At 35.7% G+C, this 25,843-nt stretch overlaps 1 protein-coding gene and 2 pseudogenes across 1 annotated transcript; 2 read left to right on the top strand and 1 right to left on the bottom strand.

Moving 5' to 3' along the window:
• Nucleotides 1–10,869: 10,869 nt before the first annotated feature.
• On the top strand, nt 10,870–24,566 carry SATL1 (spermidine/spermine N1-acetyl transferase like 1). Its single transcript, XM_036226543.1, is given in 7 exon segments — nt 10,870–11,116; nt 15,366–15,394; nt 16,917–16,968; nt 21,956–22,034; nt 22,996–23,118; nt 23,732–23,771; nt 24,453–24,566. Coding segments are annotated over 7 exon segments (684 nt in total).
• On the top strand, nt 12,565–13,242 carry LOC107505724 (annotated as a pseudogene).
• On the bottom strand, nt 22,632–22,749 carry LOC118608223 (annotated as a pseudogene).
• Nucleotides 24,567–25,843: the final 1,277 nt, after the last annotated feature.

The raw sequence follows: 25,843 nt of genomic DNA, 5'->3' as shown, positions 1-25,843 counted from the left end.
AGTTAACCTCTCTGAATCTCAGTTACCTTTTTTGAAAAGAGGGAATGATAATAGTATCTTCTTCACAGCCTTGTTTTCAATATTTAAAAAAGTAACACAGCACTTATTGTCACATAATAAGTGCTTGATAAGTGAGAGCTATTATTGTTATTATTTATAATTTTATGACAAAAATGTAGTTCAAATAAAAATTCAGAAGAATAAAAAAGTGGTCATTTACATAGATATGGCATGATATAACTTTAGCTTTCATCCTTGAATAAGTTGGAAAGAACAACAAAATCAGGTAAGAAAAATATGGATTTTTAATGGGAGAAGGGGTGAATTTTAAAAGCAGGTAAGATTTAAGTTCAAAAACATATAAAACTAACTTTGGGAGAGTAGTGACTGAGAGTTGGCAAGATGGGGCTCCCGGGACGCCGATAATGTTTTAGCTCTTGCTTGGGTACTAGTTATAGGGGCATGCTTACGTTGTGAAAATTTATCTAACCGTGTACTTATGATTTATATATTTTTATAAATGTAATACTTCAGTAACAAATTATTTTAAAAAGAGGAGTTAAATTGATTATAGAAAGAGTATAATCAATTTAACATAAATTCAAGTCAGATCCTTTACTTTCAGAAAGACATATTTGACTTTCCTTTACATGCCTGTGGACAAAGTCAAATGCATAATGAGCCATAAGAAAGTTAGATTAATCCGAGAGGTCCTTCTGAGATTTACGAGGATAAGCTAAAATACTGTAATAAGGAGCTTAGCTGGCTTTCTTTTATTCAAAGGCTAAACTAAGCTCAGTAAACCTTGAGATCATCACCTGGACCTTAAATGAATTCTTGATTAGTGGACATGAAGAATATTGTGGTGGAGTTAAGTGAATAGAATCCAGAGCCCAACAGTTGGTGTTCATAACTTGGCTCCCCCATTTACTCACTGTGTATCTCAGTTTTCCTATCCGTCAAATGAAAATAACAGTACTGTCAACCTCATTGGGTTATTGTGATAATGAAATAAGTCTATGTATGCAAAATGTTTAGAACAGTGTTTGGAATGTAGTAGATGCTATTAAAGTATTAGCTATTATCATCAATTCTAGGTTCCCCTCCTTTTAAAAACATCATCCCATAAACTAGGGACTCATTCTTTGGTAGGATTAAGACTCCATTCTGTTGTCCAAGCTATGATTTATCAAAGTGAAAGGCTAGTTACAATGGTGGTTAGCAAAGGGTTAGAAAATTCCACATGGAACAGTAGAAACAGATTAATGTGAATCAGGCATTTGAACACTTATACTGGAAATAATAAAAATAATAATAAGAGTAACAATAACATTTTTAATGGTGATGATAACCTGTACTTTGGTTCATAACTCTTTTTGCCTACTTAACAACTGGGCATTTCTTCTGTTTCCCATCTGCATTAGAAATTTTGGTCTCTATTGGATCATTCCCATCAATGAACATGATCTCATGTCATGCATCTCAAAAATAAACAAAAATTCCTTGACCCCACATTTTCTTCTATCTTCTTTCTTTACTGTCATTAACAGCAAAACTCCTCAAAAGAGATTTCTAGACATGTTACCTCCTATTCTTCTTCCACATTCTGTCTCGAATCCACTTTGGTCATACTTTCTTCTCACAATTCCATTAAAACTGCTCCTGACATGCTCATCAGTGATCACCATGATGCTAAATCCAATGGCCAATTATTGGTCCTCATCTTACCTGGCCTATGTTGGTGACCATATGTCTCAGTTTTCCCAGGAAAGTCTTAGTTTTGCCTGTTGTCTCCATATGATTATTAATAACATTCTCTTTCATCTCAAAAATGTCCCGTTTTTGGACAAGTTACATGATTACCCAACATTACCTATTTGACACAGTTGCTCACTTTGCATTTCTGGAAACACTTTCTTCACTTGGGTCCTAGGATATTCCTCTTTTTCTTTTACTCTTATTTTACTGACCACTCTTTCAGAGTTATCTGTGTTGGTTTGTTAAATTCTAAACCATGAGGTTCCCTGGTCTAGACCTAAACCTTTTCTCTGTCTCATTTCTTAGGAGATATTATCTCACCCTAGGCTAATAATTTCAAAATTTCTATCTCCATTCCAAACCACTCTAAACTCCAGAAATATATCCAACTACCTGATATTTCCATTTGGTTGTGTAACAGGTATTTCAAACTTATTTCCAAAGTCACCTCTTGACCTTTCCCCTTATATCAGTTCCTCTCAGTCTTTCTATAGTCTAAAGATCCTACATAACCTAACTATATTGCCTTCCAATTGCCTCCTTGCTTACTGGGTTTCAAACCACTACACTGGCCTCCTTATTGTTATTTCAAAGTGTTAGGCAATCTTGTTCTCTGGTGCTATGTACTTGTTGCTTCCTCAGCCTGGAATATTCCAACTCCAGATATACAAATATCATTCTCTCACTCTTTCAAGTTTCTGCTCAAATGTCGACTTTTAAGTGAGGCCTTCCCAGGCCCCCCTATTTTAAATTTATATCACCTTCACAATCCTACTTTCACAAATCTCCTTCCCTTCTTCGTTTTTCTGTATAATATTTATAACTGTCTGACATTCTATACAATTTTTTAAAATTTTATTTTTATTTGTTGATTATTTCTTGTTCCCTCTATTAAGAAGTAAGCACCAATAAGGCAGATAACATTTAAGTATAGAATTAAAGGAATTGAGGGAAGGAGTCATGAGGCTTTCTAGCTGAAGGGCATATAATCTGCTATTGAATCCTTTCAGTGTATTCTTCATTTCAGTTATTGTAGTCGTCTTCATTTCTGTCTGGTTCCTTTTTACAGTGTCTGTGTCCTTTTTGATGCTTACTTTCTCCTTGTTGAAGTTCTCGCTAAGTTCTTGAGCATCCTTATAGCCAGTGTTTTGAACTCTCTATCCGGTAGATTGTGTGTCTCCATTTTAGTTCTTTTTCTGGAGTTTTCTCCTGTTCTTCCATATGGCTCATTTTGGATGCCTCCCTGTGTTTGTTTCTATGTATTAGGTAGGACTCCTAAGTCTCACAGTCTTAGTAGAGTGGCTTTATGCAGTAAGTGTCCTGTGGGGGCCAGTGGCATGGTCTTCCTCATCACCTGATCCAGGTGCTCCAGGAATGTCCCTTGCATGAGTTGGGTGTACCCTCCTGTTATAGTTGAGATTTCATTGCTGGTTGTACATCACGAGATAGGATTGGCCCTCAGGCTGACTGGTCATGAAGATTAACATGACCATAGTGTACTAGTGCTATGTAGGGGCTGATCCCATGGAATGGGATTCACCCCAGTGGGCTCTGATTCCTGCTGAGACCACCCTTTGGGTGTGCTGCTTGTGGGGCTAATCAGGTGGTGCTCTGTTGTGATCCAAAGCTGACCACTGGATGTGCTGGTTCTGGTGCCTTTTGGAAGGGGCTCCCCAGCAGGCCAAGATCAGCTGCTGCCTGTGACCAGCCCAGGGGCTACCTGGTAGGGGCTAAAAAGCAATTAGCATTTGGTCACTGTTTGTGCTGCACCTGGAGGCATATGGGAGAGGCCATGCTGTGAACCTAGGCAAGCTGCAACCAATACCTGGCCTGAGGAAGCTCAGCAAAAGGCCCAGATCACCCTTAGGCCTGCCATTGCCTGCCAGTTGCCTATAAGGCTCAGTTGCTGAAAGAGCCAAAGGGAGTACTCAAGTTGGGTGAGGGAGGTCTCAGGGAGTTACCAGAGTAGGGCGAGTGGTATTCATCAAGTTGATGCAGATTTAAATTTAACAAAAATGGTGAGCCTGGTGCTGCTCAGCAAAAGTCACAGAGTACACCAAAGCCAGCTGCTATGTGCCTGAGGCCTGCAGACCCTAGAGAGTTGTCCAAGAAAGACTGTAGTTCAGGCCAACTCAGCTCCCCACTGCTGAAAGAGCCTTATGTAGTGTGTAATTTGGGTGGAGTGGGGTCCCAGGGAGTCATCAGGGAACAAGTGGAGTTTACCAGGTCAGTGCAGATTCAGATTTGGTTGTGTAGGAAGAGTACTCAACACAGAAAAGGTGGTGCCTGCCTGCTGGCTGCATAGGAGGAGGGCTCAACACAAGGACAATGGTGGCTGTCCCTCCAGCCCTCACCCTAAAGCCACACAACTCACTCTTTCTCTGTATATCTCTGGCGCCTCAAGCCCAAGATGAATGCCTGGAAGTGAGTCTGTGTGCAGGCCCTTTAAGAGGATGCTTTGGTTTCTAGAAGCCTTCTGTCTTACCCAGAAGGATAGAATCCTTGCTGATTTTCACAGTCAGCTGGTATGGGAGCTCTACTTCCTAGCGCTGGTGCTCCAAGCTGGGAAGCCCAGTTTGGGGCTGGGACCCCTTGCTCCTTAGGGGGAACCTCTGTAGCAAAGATACCCCTCCTGATTCTCAACCACCGCATGTTGACCTGGGGCCGGGCTGATTTGGGTCTCTGTCCCTCCTGCCAGTGTCTACGTGACTTCTCCTTTATATCCTTAGTTATAAGACTTTTGTTCATCTAGACTTCAGATGGTTCTCCAGGTTGATGTTCTATTATTTAGCTGTAATTTTAATGTGGTCACGGAAGGAGGCAAGCACAATGTCCACCTACTCTACCATCTTGACCAGAAACACCTGTTGGTTTTAAATCTAACATGTGAAGAGCTTGGAAGTTGTCACTGTCATCCTTATAACAGGGAAAATATTGAGCAAACTGAAGACCAGTGATTTTTCTTAGACTAATCAGAGAACTTAGGTCACAGAGCAAGTCACTGCCCCAAAACTGGAGAGGCAGGTGAACATGGAGAATGATAGTCCAGATCAGCTTACCTAGAACAGAAGCTAGTGGAGCCAGTAACTGGTAGGGACACTTAAATGGTGATTAAATAATTGCTGGAGGCTGAACATGGATCAGCTTGAGAGTTAAAAAACCCTAGGTCCAAGTATTGCAGGGTGTGGGGGCGGTCACACTTATGTTAATTTTACCTACAGGAGCCCCATTAGGTTCTCATGGCAAAAATTAGAGGAAAATCCCTCATTCTTTGGGCAGAGGAGGGGGAAAGTAACCATATTGAATTATGACCAGAAAAAAAAAAACAGTTTGAAATGCCAAGAGTATTCTGTTCTCAGTAACAAAAGCTGCCTTCTAGGGAAACTACTTACTTTACCACAGCCTTATCTAACTTAGAGAAGAGCAATTAGACAACTCCATCCCCTTCTAGTCTTCCTTTTTTCAGCTATAAGGGGTGCAAAACATTAAGAAACGACTATGTAGGTCACAGCCCAAGGATTCAGGCCAACTAACAAAGTGAGATCTAATCACAAGATTAAGAACTCTTCCCCTCTTCAATAACTTACTGTGACATCAACAGGGCTGTGGTATAATAATAGTGGATTGCAACTAAGAGAGCTACAAGACAGACTCTGTTTAAAGAGTCTCTAGGAAAATCCAAAGACAATAGGGGAGGCACAAATGAGGACACTTGAGTACATTTTAACCACCGACACCACAACCACAGCAAATAGTAAATACAGCCTAACTCCAGATAAACATAATACCTCACATGAAGGCTCTATGTACTTTAGCTCCTTCTATCTGATAAATCATTTCTGGTTTTCAACAAAAAAATCACAAGGCATGCAAGAAGGCAGGAGAAAAAAATACCTGAAAGACGAACTAAGCATCAGAACCAGACTCGGATATAGCAGAGATTTTAGAATTATCACACTGAGAATTTCAAATAATTGTGATTAATATGCTACAGCTTCTAATGGAAGAAGTGGACAACATGCAAGAATAGATAGGTAATGTAAGCAGACAGATGGACACTTTAAGACACACATACATACATACAAACATACATATAGCATTGTGTGTTTACCACCCATAGTTAGGTTTCCTTCCATCACCAAATATTTGATTCCCTTACTCCTACCTACCTCCCCCTTACACCTTCCCTCTGGTAACCACTAACCCAGTGTCCATGTCCATGAGTCTCTGTCATGTTTATTGCTTTTAGATTTATATCCCACATATGAATGATATTATGTGGTTTTCAACTTTTTCTGTCTGACTTATTTTGCTTAGCATGATTAACCTTAAGATTCATTCATGTTGTTGCAAATGGCACTATTTCATCTCTTCTTATAGCTGAGTAATATTCCATTGCATATATGTATCACCTCTTTATCCAATCATCTATCATAAGACACTTTGGTTGCTTCCATGTCCTGGCCACCATGGATAATGATGCTATCAACATAGGAATGCATATATCTTTTCAGATAATTATTTTCAGGTTTTTTGGTTAAATATCCAGAAGAGAGATTGCTGGATCTTATGGTAACATAATATCTGTTGGCCATTTGTATGTCTTCTTGGAAGAAGTGTCTGTTCAAGTTCCCTGCCCATTTTTGAATTGGAATGTTTGTTTTTTGTTGTTATTGAGTTGTCTGGGTTCTTCATACATTCTAGATATTAGGCCCTTATCAGAGGCATAGTTTGCAAATATATTCTCCCAATTGGATGGTTGCCTCTTTGTCTTGTGGATTATTTCTTTTGCATTGCAGAAGCTTTTTAGTTTGATATTCCCATTCATTTATTTTTGCTTTTACTTCCCTTGCCTTTGAGTTCAAATTCATAAAATCCTCTCTAAGTCCAAGGTCCATGAGTTTAGTACCTATGTTTTCTTTTATGCAATTAATTGTTTCAGGTATTCTATTCAGGTCCTTGATCCATTTGGAGTTAGTTTTGGTGTTCAGTGATAGACAATACTCTAGTTTCATTCTATTGCATGTATCTTTCCAGTTTTCTCAACACCATTTCCAGTTTTCTCAGCACCATCGAAGAGGCTTTCCTTTCTCCATTGTATGTTTTTGGCTCCTTTGTTGAAAATTATTTGCCCATATAAACAGGGGTTTACTTATGGACTCTCAATTCTGTTCCACTGGTCTATGTATCTTTTTATGCCAATGCCATGCCATTTTGATTATTATTGCTTTATAGGATAATTTGAAGTCAGACAGAGTGATACTTTCAGCTTTATTCTTTTTTCTCAGGATGGCGTTGGCTATTCAGGATCTTTTGTTTTCTATACAAATTTGGTGATTTTTTTTTGTTCTATTTTTTTTTTTTTAAAAAAAACACCATTGGAGTTTTGATGGGAATTGCATAAAATCTGTATAATGCTTTAAGTAATAAGGTCATTTTAACTATGTTGATTCTTTCAATACAAGAAAACGTGATATCTTTCCATTTATTTGTGTCTTCTTCAATTTCTTTTAATAGGGTCTTATAGTTTTCATTGTATAGATCCTTCACAGGTTTCATTAGGTTTATTCCTAGGAATTTTATTATTTTTGTTGTAATTGCAAAAGGAATTGTTTTTTTCTTTTTAATTCGTTTCCTTTTTTCTGAAAATTGATTATTAAAGTACAGCAACACTATGGTGTTTTGAACATTGATTTTGTATCTTGAAATTGTACTGTATTTGTTTATTCTTATAATTTTTTTTAGTGGAGTCCTTGCATTTTCTATATAGAGAATCGTATCATCCACAAATAGTAACAGTTTGACTTCTTCATTTCCTATTTGAATGCCTTTTATTTCTTTCTCTTGCCTGATTGCACTCACTAGAACTACCAATATTATATTGAATAAGAGTGGTGATAGTGGACAGCCTTGTCTTGTTCCTAATCTTAGAGGAAAGGTTTTTAGTTTTTCAGCATTAAGTATAGTGTTATCCAAGGGTTTGTCATATATAGACTTTATTATGTTGAGGTACTTTTCTTCTATACCTATTTTATTAAGTGTTTTAATATGTCATAAATGGGTGCTGTATCTCGTCAAAGGCTTTTTCTGCATCATATGATCATATGATTCTTATTCTTTATTTCGTTTATGTGGTGTATCACATTGATCAATTTGCATATGTTAAACAGTTCCTGCCCCTAGGATGATGAAGGCTGCTTGATCACAGTGCAGTCTTCTTAATGCATTGTTGTATTCGATTTGCTAGTATTTATTTAGGATTTTTGTATCTGTACTCATGAGAGCTATTGGTCTGTAGTTTTCCTTTTTTGAGTTATCTTTAGCAGGTTTTGTGTCTCAACATATGGCCTAAACTTGAGAATGGTCTACATATACTAGAGAAGAATGTATAAGCTGTCGTTTTGTGATGAAAGGCTCCTTGAATGCCAGTTATGTCCAAATGGTCTAATGTGTCATTTAAGGATGATATTTTCTCATTGTTTTTCTGTTTGGATTATTGATCCATAGCTGACAGTGAGATATAGTAGATCCCTTACTATAATTGTGTCTTTGTCAATTTCTCCTTTTAGTTCTGTTAGTAGTTGCTTTATATATTTTGGTACTCTCTGGTTGGGAGCATAGATATTAATAAGTGTTAGGTATTTTTGATGTATGGTCTCTTTTATCATTATGAAGTTTCCATCATTGTCTCTTTATCCTTTTTATGTTGATGTCTCTTTCATCAGATATAAGTATGGCTACACCAGCTTTTCTCTGGATGCGGTTTGCTCAGATTATCATTTTCCACCCTTTCACTTTGAGTTGATAGTTGTCCTTGCAGCTGAGATGTATCTCTTGAAGGCAGCATATGATTGAGTTGTGTTTGTTGATCTAATCTGCAACTCTGTGACTTTTAATTGGTGAGTTCAGTCTGTTTACATTTAGGGTGATTATTAAAATGAGTTTTTCCTATAGCCATTTTATCTTTTGTATTCTGGTTGATAGGTGTTTACATTGTTTTCTTGTCCTTGCATTTTGTTTGTTTGTTTGTTTTTAATTCGGTTGGGTTTTGTGAATTTTCCCTCTGGTCCTAGTTTTATGTTGTATACTTTAGTTCTCAATTTTTGGCATGTAGGTTATCATTACGAACATGTAGGGAATATTTATGTATATAGTAGCGCCTTTTCTTCTGCGTGTGCCTTATCTTCATTCCCTTTTATGAATTTGGATCTTTGAATCCTCTCCTTTTCTGTTATTGTTGTCTCAATTTGTCCTTATGTATGCTGAACATTCATTACTATCTTGTAATAGCAAATCTCTTCTTCTTGTTTAAGCTTACGATGCCCTGTTCTTAATAAGGGTTGTGCTCTTCTGCTTCTATCTGCCTGCTAGTCACCTTACTTCTAGTTATGTATTTTTTTTTTGTCATTTTGTTTTAGGTAAGCTGACCCTTTTCAGTATTTCTTGTAATGCAGGCATTGTATTGGAGAATTCCTTCAATTTTTGTATGTCTGGAAAGGTTTTTATTTTTTCTTCATATCTAAAAGAGAATTTTGCTGAATACATTATTCTTGGCTGGTAGTTCCTTTCATTTAATAGTTTGAATATTTGATTCCATTCCTTTCTCGCTTATAAGGTTTATGCTGAGAAATCTGATGATAATCTGATGTGTTTTCCTTTATAGGTTACTGTCTTATTTTCTCTGGCTGCCCTGAAAATTCTTTCTTTGTCTTCTGAGGGTTTCAATCTCCTTACTAAAAAAAAACTCATTCTGCTGATCTAGTTGATTTCTCAATTCCTGGAATTATTGATATGAATTATTTTGAATCTCACTGAGTTTTTTCAGAAGTACCATCCTGAATTCTCTATCATTTAAGTCGCATATTTCTATGTCTTTAAACTTATTTTCTGGAGATTTTTCTCTTTCTTTCTGAGATGCCTTGGCACCTTGGTTGTTCATGGTGTTTAATGGACTACTTCTCTGCCTGGGTATTAATGGAAGTGCATTATGCATTTTTTCCAGAAAGAAGATTGATTATATAAAGGTCTCTCTTTAGCCTATCACTAAGAAAGCATTTTTCTTTTGGTTTCCAGTAGGTAGTAAGCCTCTTGTATCCCTGCTTCATATAAAGTCTTAATGATGCTTTTTTTTTCTTATAAATATTCCTTTGTTAGGGGACTTTTGAACCAGTTTTCTCAGAATTAGGGGCAGTCTGGTTGCTATGGGATTGAATAAGAAAATATAAAGTGCTTCTCACTGAGCCTAGGTCATAAAAGAACTCAATAAATAGTAACCACAGTTATTCTTAATTATGTATAAAAAATATCTTGTTCTATTAGGGACTTGAGTACCTCATTAGGACAACCATTTTAAGAATTCTAATTTTTATTATTATGAGAAAGAGGTCATAAGTGGAAGTCAGGGCATAAATAGGAAGTGAATTATTTCAGCACTGGGATGTGGGAAAGTAAAAAGAATTAGGGCAAGTATCTTAGAATTGGTTGTTTAAGAAAGCTGGAACTTAGAGTGAGTGCCAAGCATAAACTCTGAGACTCCTTCTAACTTTTTGCTTCACTCTCTTTAAGCTCTTGAAGAGGTGGAAATAAAGTAGTAGTCATGCGGGCCCTGCTTTGCCCCTCCCTCACCACACAGGGGAACATTTAAGCATGTAGATACGAGCATTGTGACTTTACCACTATGACACAGTGACTATGCAAGGAGGTGAGGCAGTCATACTCCCCCAGGGTCATTTTCTTCTTGAACTCACTTCCAGGCTGTTGGCAGTGGGAGGCCTGATGACAACCTGAAATCTGGCCAAGCCTATAGCTGTGATTGCTGATGTAGTCAATTCCAGCAAATTGGAAGCATCAATAATCTTTAGGTATCCCTTCTTTATTATTCCCATTCTCATCTTGACAGAGGGGTTTCTCAAAGTACAAATCTAGTTGAGAAAAAACAGAAACATGCTACAGCCTCCTACCACAGCACTGTAGTTAATGGTTCCTGTTTCATCAAGACACTTAGTCATCAGCCAATCAGTCATCTGCCAACCAGTCCTTGGCCAACCAATCTTCAGTAAACCAGGCATAAAACAACTGGGTATGAACCAACCAGGCATGAGCCAATCAAGCATGAACCAATCAAGCTTATCAGAAATGAACCAACCAGACATGAGCCAGATAGGCACGGGCTTACTTGGTATAAAGGAACTAAACATGATTCAATCAAGCACAAATCTACCTGACACAAACCAATCAGGCACATGGCAACCAAGCCCAAGCCAGTCAGGCATGAGACAACTGGACATAAGCCAAATAGGCCTGAACCAACCAGGCCCAAGCCAAACAGTCATGTGGCAACCTGACACATGGCAACTGGGTCCAATCTAGCCAGGTATGAGGTGATCGGTCATGAGCCAATCAGCATGACTCAACCAAGTATGAAGCAACCAGGCCCAAGCCAACCAGGCATGAGTGAAGTAGTCATGAGGCAACCAGACCCAAACCAATCAGGTACAAGTCAATCAGGCCCAACCCAGTCAGACACAAGTCATTCAGGCCTGAGCCAACTAGGCGAGAAGCAATCAGGCAGTCGGCTACCAAGCATGATGTTTATCTGAATAATACCTGCAGAAGCTGAAGACCGCTCAGAAATCCTGCGCCTAATTAAAGTAAGCTTCTTTTTCCTTATTCCATGGAGCTTCATGGCATTAGTTTAGGGCTTAGGGTAAAGAACACATAGGGTAGGTTTGAATCCTAGCTCTGCTAATTATGACCTGTGTAAACAACTTTCTGGAACTTACTTGACCTTTCTAAGCTTCAATTCCCACATCTAAAATCAAGAACATAGTACTATCTATATAAAAAGATTACCATAATGATCCAATCACACAAAATGATTATATAAATTGTATGACATACTAGGAATTTCAAAAAGTCATGGGGAACCAATTCGAGCACATTTCAGGGGGGCCTAATGTATTGTCTCTCCTCCCGCCTCCCTGGAAATTTTAACTTTAAAAGAAGATCTTAGAGAACAGGAAAGCTTAACTCAAATTATTGGCCTGTCAGTGATAAAATTTCAGGTATTAATGGTTAAGATTTTAAGGTAGGGAATCCTGTTGTTTTAAGACCACACCTACTTGTAGAAGTTAATGACTGACTGCCCAGAAAACAATATTAATTCACAACAAATTTTTCATACAATTTCAGACAGTTCTTTGACTCCTGAAGCCCATCTATAGACAGACTCTAGGAGTCCAAGGAGGTGGGTTAAAAATTTCTCATTTAAGAGTTTATTTTAATGGTTTTCCTAAAATCATTCCAGTCCAGTAAAGGGGAAAACCTAATAGCCACAATCACTGAGTTTAAGTTCTGCAGCACTCAAGACAATCATTTATGTGATGCACAACCCAAATAATTCCATATAAAAGCAGTAGCTTAGATTTTTGATGGAGAAAATATATGGCTGAAAATATTTACATATATGAAGTATATAATGTATGTTATATATTAAAATCAGACAAGGTTTCTGTATCTTTTATCAGAGAGTGTGTTTTAATAGACAAAGACAAAATAAAAAGTTTTCCAGTGCAATTCATTTTGTTGAAACAATGCTAGGTGCCATTATAGATCTGTTATTACTGAGTTATTTATCCTTCTATGCCTTCCATTCTATTCTATCCCTGCAAGTTCTCACATCATTTTTCCAACTGGCATTAATCTGCATGATTGGATTATCAATCAAAATACTATGCCCACTGGCAGCAGCGTATGTAAGCAGACCAGCAGGCAGACGTGTGAAAGACAGAATCTGGAGTCGGAAATATGTTCTTAATTAACGTGTTCTTGAAGGGCAGCAGTGGCGGGGGCAGAGGAGGCGGGGGCCTGGGAAACATGATCAGAGGCCTGATCAATTGAGCTGGAGGTGGCGGTGGTGATGGTGGAACTGTCCCCACAACACCCATTACTCCAACATTGAGGCGAATGGGGGTAAGGGGGTCCAGCAGTTCCAGAGGCTCTTTGCCCAGCTGGCTGGAGACGACATGGAGGTCCATGTGCATAATTCAACAACATTCTCAACAAGGTCATGACCAGACACCCTGATCTGAAGATTGATGGTTTTGGCACTGGCACATGTCGCAGCATGGTGGCCATGATGGATAGTGACAGGAAAGGCAAGCTGCGTTTTGAGGAATTCAAGTATTTGTAGAACAACATGAACAAGTGGCAGGCCTTATATAAACAGTTTGATGTTAACTGTTCAGAGATCATTGGTAGTAATGAACTCCCAGGGACATTTGAGGCAGCAGAGTTCCATGTAAATTAGTGACTCTACAACATGATCATCCAACATTACTTTGATGAGGGATAGAATATAGATTCATCAGCTGCCTGGTCAGGATGGACACCATGTTCCATGTCTTCAAATCTCTTGGCAAAGATGGCAGTGGACAAATTCAGTTGAACATCCAGGAGTGGCTGCAGCTGACTATGTACGCCTGAATAAGAACACCAGACCTCTCCCTGCATCTCCTCGCTGTAAGAGTCACCTCGTACTCTTCAGTCTCTCCCAGGGCTGATCCTGTCTGTAATCTTGTCTTCATGGATCCTTCTGACCCTCTGGCCTTTCTGTTCTCCCAGTCATTGGCATTTAGCTTCTCAGTTAACAAACAACCAGGGCCTAACATGTCTTAACATGCCACAACCCAAATTACTCCTGGCTCTAAGGTATTTTAACACACCCTGCTCCATGGGTCACCCCACCACCGGGACATCCATCTCACACTCCCTCTATAACCCTTCTACTACATGTGTGCCAAGTCCAACACTTGTGTTACTTCCATGCCTCAAGTGCACATCTTTAAGTTCTGGGAGGATCACTCCAGTCTCTATGTATCCTGGTACACCTGTTCACAGTTACTACCCAGGCAGCCAAACTCCAGGCCATAACAGGCTTACATGTCCCAGTACCTTTGTCTGTTTTCTGCTCCCAGCCTGCCAGGCCCAGAAATAAATAAATACACCCCAGTTGCTGCTTTCTATAAAAAAAAATCCTATGACCAACATGTTAATTATTCCAGAAGTACATTTTCCAAGTAGAAAATAATTTTAAAGAGTTTTTGTAGCTTAGTATCTGATATCTGAGTGGTAATTAATAAATTTATTGAATGATAGTGAATCTCTCTATCCAGAAAACTTACTTTCTTCTCTTTCCAAACTGTGCCCATTGCTATTACCAAGGGAAAAATACATTATTAGACCCTCTCACTTTAATTGAACCTATATCTGTGAAGTTCCTGACCACACTTACTTTTGAATATGCCTCAAGTTCCTGAATTAACACCATACATTTCTTGGAATAATTTTAATGAATATTTACAATAAAAAATAGTAGAAAAGCTAAATTTATTATTTTGCATAATAGACATGAATGTAATGATTAATCAACTTTGAGCTTTATGTTCTCTAATACATATATGTCCATTTATTCTAATTAATGTTCATTGCTAAGTTTGCAAAATGTTCTCTCTGCAAGGGAATTTTTTCAACTTATCTATCTATCTATCTATCTATCTATTTATTTATCTATCTATTTATTTATTTATTATGGTGACATTGGTTAACTAAATTCAATAAGTTTTAGCTGTACACTTTAACAGTAAGGCATATATATATATATATATATATATATATATATATATTTACACTGTGTGTTCACTTCCCATAGTTAGATTTCTTTCTGTCACCACATATTTGACCCCCTTTATCCCATCTACTTCCATCTACCTCCCTCCTCCTCTTATACCTCCTACCTTCTGGTATCCGCTAGTCTATAGTCCATGTCCATGTGTCACTGTATGATGTGATTTTCAACTTTTTCTGTCTGGCTGATTTCACTTAGCGTGATTATCTTGAAGTCCATCCAGGTTGCCACAAATGGAAGTATTTAATCTTTTCTTATGAACGAGTAATATTCCATTGTATATATGTGCCACAGCTTCTTTAGCTAATCATCTATCATAGGAAACTTCAGTTGCTTGCACGTCCTTGCCACTGTGAATAGTGCTGCTATGAACATCGGTGTGCAAATATCTTTTCGGATATGGGTTTTCAAGTCTTTGGGGTGACTATCTGGTAGAAGGATTGCTGGATTATATGGTAGATCAATTCTCAGTTTTTTTTGAGGAACCTCCACACTGTTTTTCATAGTGGCCATACCAATTTGCAGTCCCACCAGCAATGTATGAGGGTTCCTTTTTCTCTATATCCTCTACATTATTTGTCATTACTTGCCCTGTTGATTATAGCTATTCTAACAGGTGTGAGACATCTCATTGTGGTTTTGCTTTGCATTTCCCTAATAGCTAGTGATGTTGACGCAAGGGAATTTATGAGAGTTTACCATCATAATAATTCACTTCTTAGCTGAGTATTTTGCAGGTTTTATTTACTGTCCTACCACTAAAATTCTTCCAAGTACCCTCTGTATGCACCCGTTTTATCCCATTCATAATCTCCACACCACAACATTATTTGGGGATCTCGTCATTTCATAGCTAGACAGCCATAACTTCTTGCTTACCAGACTTTCCATTTAAAGTCTTTTATTTTGGTGGTTCTCAAAGTGTGGTTTTGGACCATTGATGATCCACAGGTAAGTGCTGTGTATTATTAATATCTGATTTTTGTTCATTATACAAACATTGAGTACATATTAGGGGAAGCCCATGTACTAACTACTATAGAGGATACAAGGATTATTATAGTTGCTCCCCTCAAGAAATTTACAGTGTCTTAGGGAAGATGATCTTCTACCTAGCAGCCCAAATGCTCAAAACTCCATTGGGCTCTGGTTGCATTGAGATATAAAATCCAAATTTCTTACCAATCTTCTAAATGCCTGGCCCTTACCATCTTCTTTATATACTGTAAAAGTTTTTTATCCATTATGAACATAATGAAATTCTAGTCAATATCCCCAAATTTTTCATGGAAGAATAAACATGATTTCTAGAAAAATTCTGCAAAGAAAAGTGGTGAGGGGAGATAATCCCTACCAGATATTATAGAACTGTAATTAAAATACTATGGTAATTTATGACCATAGATGTAGAGATAGATCAATGGAACAGAATGGAGAGTTCAAAAGTTATTTTACGTAAGATGATGTATATAATAAAGGAGACATTTCATGTCAACAGTTAATAAAAGATGTGTTATTCAATAAATGGTGTTGGTGTAATTGAGAGAAAAAGATAAAAGTGAAATCTTACCTCACTTCTTATGCCAAAAAATGTAATTAATAAATTATTAATTTATCTTAAGATAGACTGGTGTTTGCCCAAAGTCGCAGGTGTCGGCGGGGGAGATGGGTAAAGGTGGTCAAAAGATAAAAAATTCCAGTTCTGGGGATCTAATGTACAGTGTGACTATAGTTAATGACACTGTATTGTATGTTGGGAAGTTGCTGAGAGACCTTAAAAGTTCTCATTGCGAGAAAAAAATTACAACTATATGAGATGATTGCTGTTAACTAAACTTATTGCAATCATTTCCCAATATATACATATATCGAATCATCATATTGTACACCTTGGATTAATACCATGTTATATGTCAATTATATCTCAATAAAACTGGAAAAATAAAATTAAAAAAATTAGAAGAGAGCGATAGTGACTATTTTGATAATCTGAAATAGATGTTTTTCAAAGCATGAGATACAAAGCATAATTAATTTGAATGTGTAAAAAATAATATGGTAAAAAGTCAAATAAAGTACAAACTAGGAAAAACATCTTACAGGCAACATGACAGACTTTTTTGTGAAGTCTATGAGATTTGTAATACATAGACTTTGTGACAACTACCTTGAATGCTCAGAAACCTCTTTGGCTTTGCTTTCTCATTTCTGGTTGCATTGAAGGCTAGTTACCTGGATAACTGACTTTAATATGAGTGAGTTATCAACATTAATCTTATCTCTCTATATAGTCTTTTGTTCCATCTGCTATTTTGGATTTTAAGTTTCTAGAAGACTAAGGTTAAGTCTGACTCACCCTTAATACTGCCCAGGACATCATATGTTAATAAATACTCAATAAAAATTCATGATTATTATCTTAAGAATTCATTACTAAACCATAAACTAAAAGTTTTTATTTTCTACTTGACAGGAATTGGCTGTCTGTGAAAATAAGCTATATGCAGTGAAGTTAACAGCAATGGGTAAGATGTTTTATGGTATTTTCAGACTTAGAAAAGAAACTCGCATAATGTATGCACATAGTACTATTAAACCTAGATATGTGGAAGTTGCTGTCCTTGGCACACAAAGATAACACCATTAATAATATCTACATGTACAGGACATAAGTTTGATAGCTTTGTCAGTGCTCCACTATATTGTATTTTCCCATTTTTAGTATGAAATTTTCATTTAAGAACTTAAATCTTTACAACTGCAGTAGACTTTAACTAATTTCACAATGTAGAATGGGAAGTGTAATTGGTCAAAGAAAGTAAAATTTTAATTCTCAATATGTTGATAGTACCTTGATAGGATAAAATGAAGAAAAGAAAAAATGACAAGCTATTTTCAAGATATTTATTACATTTTTGATAGCCAGAAATATTAATAGAATAAGCTAGCGTTTTATAATAAACTACAATGTTTTAGGCAGGAAATATGAAAACTAAGATGATTAAAACATATAAAATTATACACTTGGAATTCCAAATGAATTTGAGGATCAGCTTTACTACTTCTTTAAAAAGGGATGTTGGAATTTTGCTAGGCATTGCACTGAATCTTCAGATCACTCTAGGTAGTACTGACGTCTTAACAATATTAAATCTTGCCTATGAACACAAGAGGTCTTTTGATTTAAGTTTTCTTTAATTTATTTTAGCAATGTTTTATTGTTTTAAGTATGCAAGTGTTTCACTTCCCTGGTTAGATTTATTGCTAGGTATTTAATTATTTTAGGGGCTATCGTGAATGGAATTGTTTTCTTAATTTACTTTTTGGTTTGTTCTGTGCTGTTGTATGGAAAATAAACTTGATTTTTGTTTGTTGATCTTGTAGCCTACTCTTTGCTGAATTCACTTATTAGCTCTAGTAGCTTTCTTTTGGATTCTTTGGGATTTTCTCTATAGGATCATGTCATGCATGAATAGACATCTTTTTTTCCCCTCTCTTTCTAATTTGGACGGCTTGTATTTCTTTTTCTTGTCTAATAGCTTTAGCTATAACTTTTAGTTCAATGTTGAAAATCAGTGGTGAAAGCAGACATCCTTGTCTTGTATGAAGTTAACTGTTTTTTTTTCTATGAACACATTATCATGTTAAGGAATTTCCCTCTATACCTAGGTTTCTGAGGACTTTTATCATGGCAAGGTGTTTTGTCAGATGGCTTTTCTGCATTAACTGAGTTGGTCACAAGATTTTTCTCCCTTTGTTCTGTTAATCAGATGTATTATATTGATTGATTTTCTTATGTTGAACCATCCTTTTATTCCTAGGATAAATCACTCTTAATCATGGTGAATGATCCTTTTAATGTGATATTAGGTTCAATTTACTAATACTTTGTTGAGGATTTTTGCCTCTATATTAATAAGGAGTATTGTTCTGTAATTTGATCCTTACAGTGTCTTTGTCCTTGGTGTTAGAACTCTGACTTCATAGAATTAGTTAGGAAATGTTACCTTCTCTTCAATTTTTTGGGGGAAGAATTTGAGGATTGCTGTTATTCTTCTTTAAATGTTTGTTAGACTTCCCCAGTAAAATCATTTGGTGGTCTCTGACTTTTCTTTGTTGGAAGATTTTTGATTACTCATTCAAACTCTTTACTTGTTACAGGTCTGCTCAGATTTTATTTCTAATTGAATTAGTTTAGGTAATTTATAAGTTCCAAAGAATTTGTTTATTTCTTCTAGGTTATCTAATTTGTTAGTGTACAATTTATAGTATTTACTTATAATCCTTTTTATGTCTATAAGGTCAGTAGTAGTGTTGTTTCATTTTTTTAATTTTAATTATTTGCATCTTCTCTTTTACATCTTTCCCAGTCTGTCAATTTGTTGATCTTTTCAAAGAATCAACATTTGGTTTCATTGATTTTTTTTCTCTATTGTATTTCTATCCTCTATTTTGTTTATATTCTATCTTTACTATTACCTTCCTTCTGCTAGCTTTGGGCTGTTTGCTCCTTTTTCTAGTTCCTTAAGGGGTAAGATTAGGTTATTTCTTGAGTTTTTTTTTTTACTTTTTTTTAATGTAGACTTTTGCAGCTATAAGCTTCCACCTGAGAATAGCTTTCACTGCATTTCATAAATTTTATAGGTTATGTTTTCATTTTCATGCATCTTGTGTTTTCTAATTTCTCTTATGAATTCTTCTTTGACCCATTGGTTGTTTAAGAGTGAATTATATTTGTGAATTTCTTAGTTTTCTTCTGGTGTTGATTTCTAGTTTCATTCTATTGTGATTGGAAAAGATACTTTGTATTTCAGTCTTTTAAAATTTATTAAAACTTTCTTTCTGGCTTAAGATATGATCTATCCCAGAGAATGTTCCATGTGCATTTGAAAATATGTGTATTATGTTGTTAGGCAGAGTTGTATATTTCTGGTAGGCCCAATTGATCTATAGAGTTGTTAAACAACCTATTGTTTTTCTTCTGTCCAGCTGTTCAATATATTATTCAAATTGCAGTATTGAAGTTTCCTACTTTTATTGTAGAGGTGACTCTATCTTCATCCTGTCAAATTCAAATATATGTATATATGCTTCATATATTTTGGAGCTGTTGTTTGGTGTATTAATGTTTGTAAATGTTTCATCTTGGTGAACAGAACCTTTTCTTTACATAATGTCCTTTGTCTCTTATAACAGTATTTTACTTAAAGTATATTTTGTCTGATATTGATATAGCCACTTGAGCTCTCTTTTGGTTACTATTTGCATGAAATATTTTTTCCATCATTTGACTTTTTTTCTTTTTAATTTAACGTGAGTCTCTTATATAGCATAAGTTGGATCATGTGTTTTTTAATCCATTCTGCTAATCTCTGCCTTTACTTAGAGCATTTAATCCATTTACACTTTAAGTAATTATTGATGAGGGACTTATGCCATTTTGCTATTCGTTTTCTATGTGCCATACAGCTTTTTTTGTCTATTTCCTCCATTGCTAACTTATTTTGTGTTGATTTTTATAGTGAAATATTTTGATTCCCTTCTCATTCCCTTATGTATATATTTTATAGACATTTTATTTGTGGTTATCATGGGGATTACATTTAACATTCTAAAGTTGTACCAATCTAATTTCAATTTATATCAGCATAACTTCAATAGCATACAAAAAACTACACATCCCCATTTCTCCCCTTTTGAATTATTGATGTCAGATTACATCTTTATATATTGTGTGTCCAATAACCTACATTAATAAAATAAAAATTAAAATTAGTTATTATAGTTGTCCACGCATTAAGCTCTAACTGGGTACCTTTACTTTTATTTCTTTATGTGACTTCGAGTTACTATCTAGCATCTTTTAATCTCAACCTGAAGGCCTCCTTTTAGTATTTTTATGCAGGGCAGGTCTAGTGAAAATGAACTCCCTTAGGTTTTTTAAGAGAGGAGGCATATGAGGATGTCTTAATTTCATCCTCATTTTTGAAGGACAGTTTTGGTGTATACAGAATTCTTAGTTGACAGGTTCTCCCTCCCCTCAGCACTTTGAATATATCAACCCACTACCTTCTGGCCTCCAAGGTTTCTGATGAGAAATTGGACGATAATCCTATCGAGGATCCATTGCACGTGATGAGTTACGTCTTTCTTGCTGCTTTCAAGATTTTTGCTTTGTCTTTGGGTTTCAGCAGTTTGATTATAATGTGTCTTGGTTTTTATCTTTTTGGGCTTATTCTACTTGGTATTTTTTGAGCTTCTTGGATTTCTAGATGCATGTATTGCATCAAATTTGGGAAGCCATTATTTTTTAAAAAATATTTTCCCCCTTTTTCTCTCTTTCCTTCTGAGAGTCCCATGTGTATGTTGGTCCACTTGATGGTGTTCCACAGATCCCTGAGGCTGTTTACTTTTCATCTTTTTCTTTTTGTTCCTCAATTGATAATTTCCAGTGTCTTATCTTTTAAGTTCACTGATTCTTTATTCTATTTGCTAAATTCTATTTTTGAACCTCTATATTGCATTTTTCATTTGTTATTATACTTTTCAGCTTTAGAATATTTTGGTAAGGGTTCATTTTATAATTTCTATTTATGTACCGATATTCTTATTTTGTTCATACATATTTTTCCTGTTTTTATGCTTGTCTTCCATTAGCTCTTTGAGCACCTTTAAGACAGTCGTTTTAAAGTCTTTGTGTAGTAAATCTGACATGGACTTCCTCAGGTGCGTTCTGTTACTTCGTTCCTTTGAATGGGCCATACTTTCCAATTTCTCTGTATCTCTCATAATTTTGTTAAAAACTGGACATTTGAAACTTACAATATGTTAACTCTGGAAATCGAATTCTCTTTTCTCCAGAGGTGGCTTTTTTTATTGCTATAGGGTGTCTTTGTGTCAAAGATCAGCCTGAGTTGAATGTTTAATATGTTCTGAGGCCTAGTCTAAGTCTGTGTCTCTCCCTGGTCAAGCAAGATGGCTTTCTAGATTCTCCTGTACACATGGTTGTTTTTGAAGGTCTAACAAAACAGGTGCAACTCCTTTAGATCTCTTGGAAACTGCTTTAGTTGGTAGAGGTTGGAAAAATGGTAGCCGACCTCCAAGTTCTCATGTCAGTGTTGAGAGCAGCGATCCATAATCAGAGAACAAAACTTCAATATTTCTAGTGTGAGTTTCTTATTGCCTACCCTGGTTCTAGCAAACCACTCTAGAAAATCAGGTTGGTCTCCACAGCTGCCTGCCTTGAGGTAGGGAGTGGAAGCTTTGGAAGGTGTTACTGGGCTGATGGCTGAATTTTACTAAAATAAACTGCAATTTATCAGCCAACCTGTACTCTGGAAGTTGCAAGTGTTCAAATCAACTCTAGAGCTCCAAAATATTCACTTCAGATGGTTTTTACCAGTACAATTCTGGTACACATGAAAAGATGAATTCCTGCTTCTACCTACTCAATCACCTTCCTTCTCTCTACTGTAAACTTTCTAACATATTGCATGTGAACTAATATTTCAGATTTACTCAGGGATGGCTTTGGGGATGATCCTCTTTTCTACTGCCTGATTACACAAGTACACAATCAACAAAAAACAGATAAAATAAATCCCCTTCCTCCAATTTAATCTGGAGTATGCTTTCTCTACTCTGAAAACAAAATAGTTTTATAGGATATAATTATTATTACGCAGAGGAGTGTTAATAAATACCATTTTGTTTGTTGAAAAAGAATGTGTGGTATTTATGTTTGTATATGCATAGAATAAATTTTGAAAGAATATATTTCACACTGTTAAAAGATGGCTTATTCTTAAAGGTTGTATTACATGGGACTTAAGCCTTCTACAGCATTTTTTTAAATTAATTATGTTTTTATGGTGACATTGGTTGATGAAATTGTGTTCCAATTATACATTTTAATGTAAGGCATATACATATTTACATTGTGTGTTCACCTCTCATAGTTAGATTTGTCATCACATATTTGACCTCTTTTATCCTGTCTACCTCTCCCTTCTCCTCTCCCCCACATCCTCTAGTAACCACTAGTCTATTGTCCATGTCCACGAGTCTCTGTATATTTGCACTGTCCATTTTTATTTTTATTTTTTAGGCGACGCAACCCTTGGTTGATCCCACAGATTCTAAGGACCTTGTCAGCTTACAATCTCTTATTTTTCTTTTTAATTTTTTATGCCTACAGCACCTGATCTTCCTAGGTGGTCTCCCATCCAAGTACTAAGAGGCCTGACCCTGCTTAGCTTCCGAGATCAGATGGGATCAGGCTTATTCAGGGGAGTACGGCCGTAGACACGTTTGTTTTTAGGTTTAGATTCCACATATAAGTGATATCATGTGATTTTCAACTTTTTCTGTCTGGCTTATTTTGCTTAGCATGATTATCTCGAGGTTCATCCATGTAAACATTTCTGTATTGCTTACGATTTTGTCCACTGAGCTTTTACTACTTTAATAGTTAAAAAAACACCAAAGATATTCCATTTCAGAGGAAAAAATATTCTAAGATTCAAAGCACTAACCCTCTCTTCTCTCTTCCTAGGCAAAGTGACCATTGGATTTGTCATGTATTACTTTACATATGACTCCTGGATTGACAAGTTACTTTACTTAAAGGACTTTTATGTCACATAAGCTTACCAAGGTCAAGCTACACTTATAGTGTTATTCTTTATAAATTAAGGAGAGGAGATACTGTTTTAGTATAAATGTGGTGTATAAGTTAGTATATGTAAATCGTTTCTATTTAATGAGCCTGATCACTGTCCTAATTATCCTTGCATATAGTAAAGACTCAATTACAGATTTAAAAAAAGATTTTATTAGTTCCCACCAAGCTTGAATAAGCCTAGCTATCATAGTTATACTTCTACCTTTAAACAATGCTTTTACATTTTGGGTTCGTTTATCTAGAAATGAATAAGAAATATATCCTGTGATAAGATGATAGTGACGGAGACTTGTTTCTTCTTCCTTAATATTTAAGCTAAATATAAAATATTTTCCAACGCCTTTGGAACCACATTCCAATTGGGAAAAAGAGATAGGAAAAACATTCATGAGTTTAATGTCAACACAAGGGTATTAAGAATACATATTATATGTCAACTGTAATTGAAAAATGAATAAATTATTAAAATAAAAATACATTTTAAAAAGACTGTATAACTAGACATAGGGTTTTACATTTCATTTTTTTAAAACTAAAGCAAATAACTTGTTGAGTGGAATTTTTCAACTTGTACTTTTTTCATTTTACATTATCTATTTAAAAAGTCTAGGTATTGGAGCTGAAATGTTGAAGGCACTCAGTCAGGTATGTATTACAATTGGTATTGGCATTCTTTTTTTTTTAGCATTAGTATTCTATGTGTTATCCTTTCTTAATCAAGTATTATTTAACAGGGCATAAATTAGATGATTTACTCACTATCTGAACATAATCTCAAAATATATTTAAATTTTGTATTCTAATCAAACTGAATTTTCAAATCAGATATTAATATTGGTTATATTTGAGATATATTTAAACATTGATTTCTATATAATCCATAACCATACTATACAGCTTTTTGCTATATAGCAGAAATAATCAAGAAGGAAATTAGAAGGTGATTTTACTCATAAAATAGGTCAATCATATGAATATGGGCATAGTACAAAAACAAAATCCTTTTGTCTTTTGGAAACACATAGGAAAATTTTAGGTAAACTTTTTCTGTAGAATAAAGAAAAAAAAGTGAATTGTAATTATAGAAAAACCAATGAGTGGACTTTACAAACCAGTTTTGGACTTTTAAAGAAAGGGAGTTTGATAACTAAACAGTAGGATTTTTTCCTTTTTACAGCTTTACAGTACTTTGCATATAGAACTCCAATGAAATAAATGTGCTAATGAAGACTATACTTTCAAGTAAAAGTAATCTCTATTTTTAAACAGATAGCCATCAGAAGCCAATGTAAATGCATGCATTTTCTTGTTGTCATTTGGAACCAGGCTTCTGTTGACTACTACACTCATCGAGGGCCTTTAGACCTTTCCTCTGAGGAGGGCTGGCATCTGTTCAGGTTTAACAGAGAAGAACTCATGGACATGGCAAGGGAAGAGTGAAAGAGAACTCATCACAACTTGTCTTAACATAGACTCCAACATTTCCGTGTCACCTGAGTCCAACAGCAGTTTGACATTGTGTTGTACAATAGAGCTAGTGATCAAATTCTGGTTTAAGCATATCTTTTATTTTGAAATATATTTTGCAGACAGTCAACTTCCATTATCCAAAGTAATATAATAGATTGTAGCAGAGCCCTTAATTCAAAACTCACTTATACTTGGCTTTAGGATATTTATTTTTTATCTACCATATCTCACTAAATTTAAGATGTTTATATTTTCACATTTTAAACTTCATATCTGAAATTGGGATAAATAATCTGGCAGTACTTTTTTCTTAGAGGTAAATAATGTGTCTTATACTTGATGAAATATGGATGTGTTGGTTATAAACAGATCTGAGGCACAAAAAATCATTTAAAATACTGAAGCTAAACTTTGAAGAGCTCATTTATGAAAAACTGGTATGTGACTGCTTCCCCAACTTGAGCAGCTCAAGTACCACTGCCTTCTTGACAAATATAGTATACCACTATATTTGTGATTATATCCTTTCTGTGAGAATTATAATTATTTTTGTATCTTGTTTTACAACCAGCATTGTAGAACATGTGAATTCCTATGTACCAGGTATTCTTGGGCATGAAAGCAATACAAAGATGATTCAGTCAAACCCAAAAGGTGCCTTGTCTGTCAAAAAAAATACTAGTTTTAGTTTTATAATAAATTGTATGGGCCATCAAATGTATGGGAATGTAGAAGAGAGACATCTAAATCCTACCTTGGAGAATTGAGAATGGCGACACTGGAATTGGGTTTGAAGGATGAGGATGTTGGTATATGAAACAGGATAAAACAAAAAAAATTCCAAGAGGAGATGCCATTATAGGCAGAGAAAAAAGGCAGAAAAGAGCCCAGCATGTTCAAGAAGCATGTGGTATGTTATAAAATATAACATACATTGACGGTATGATTGTGGGGAGAGGGAAGATAGGAATAAAGTTGAGTGGGTATCATATATGAAGGGCCTTGTATGTCATACTAAAGAGTCTTGATTTGATTCTTGTAGGCAATGATGAACCAATGAAGATTCAGAAAGACAACTATCCATAATAGTTGTTAGAAAGACAACTATGTCATAATAATATGAGACATAAGTTGGAAGAATAGAGTAGCAGACACTGTAAATTAGCTCAGACTCGACACCCATTCCAAACTCTTTACCCTTTGCTTTCCAATCTTCCTTGAGCTAAGTGTGGCTATATGACAAACTC

Source organism: Rousettus aegyptiacus, unplaced genomic scaffold (assembly GCF_014176215.1).
Source record: "Rousettus aegyptiacus isolate mRouAeg1 unplaced genomic scaffold, mRouAeg1.p scaffold_m13_p_9, whole genome shotgun sequence".
Taxonomy (NCBI): domain Eukaryota; kingdom Metazoa; phylum Chordata; class Mammalia; order Chiroptera; family Pteropodidae; genus Rousettus; species Rousettus aegyptiacus.
Note: the sequence above shows the minus strand (reverse complement) of the source record. Positions and strands in the feature narration are given on the sequence as shown.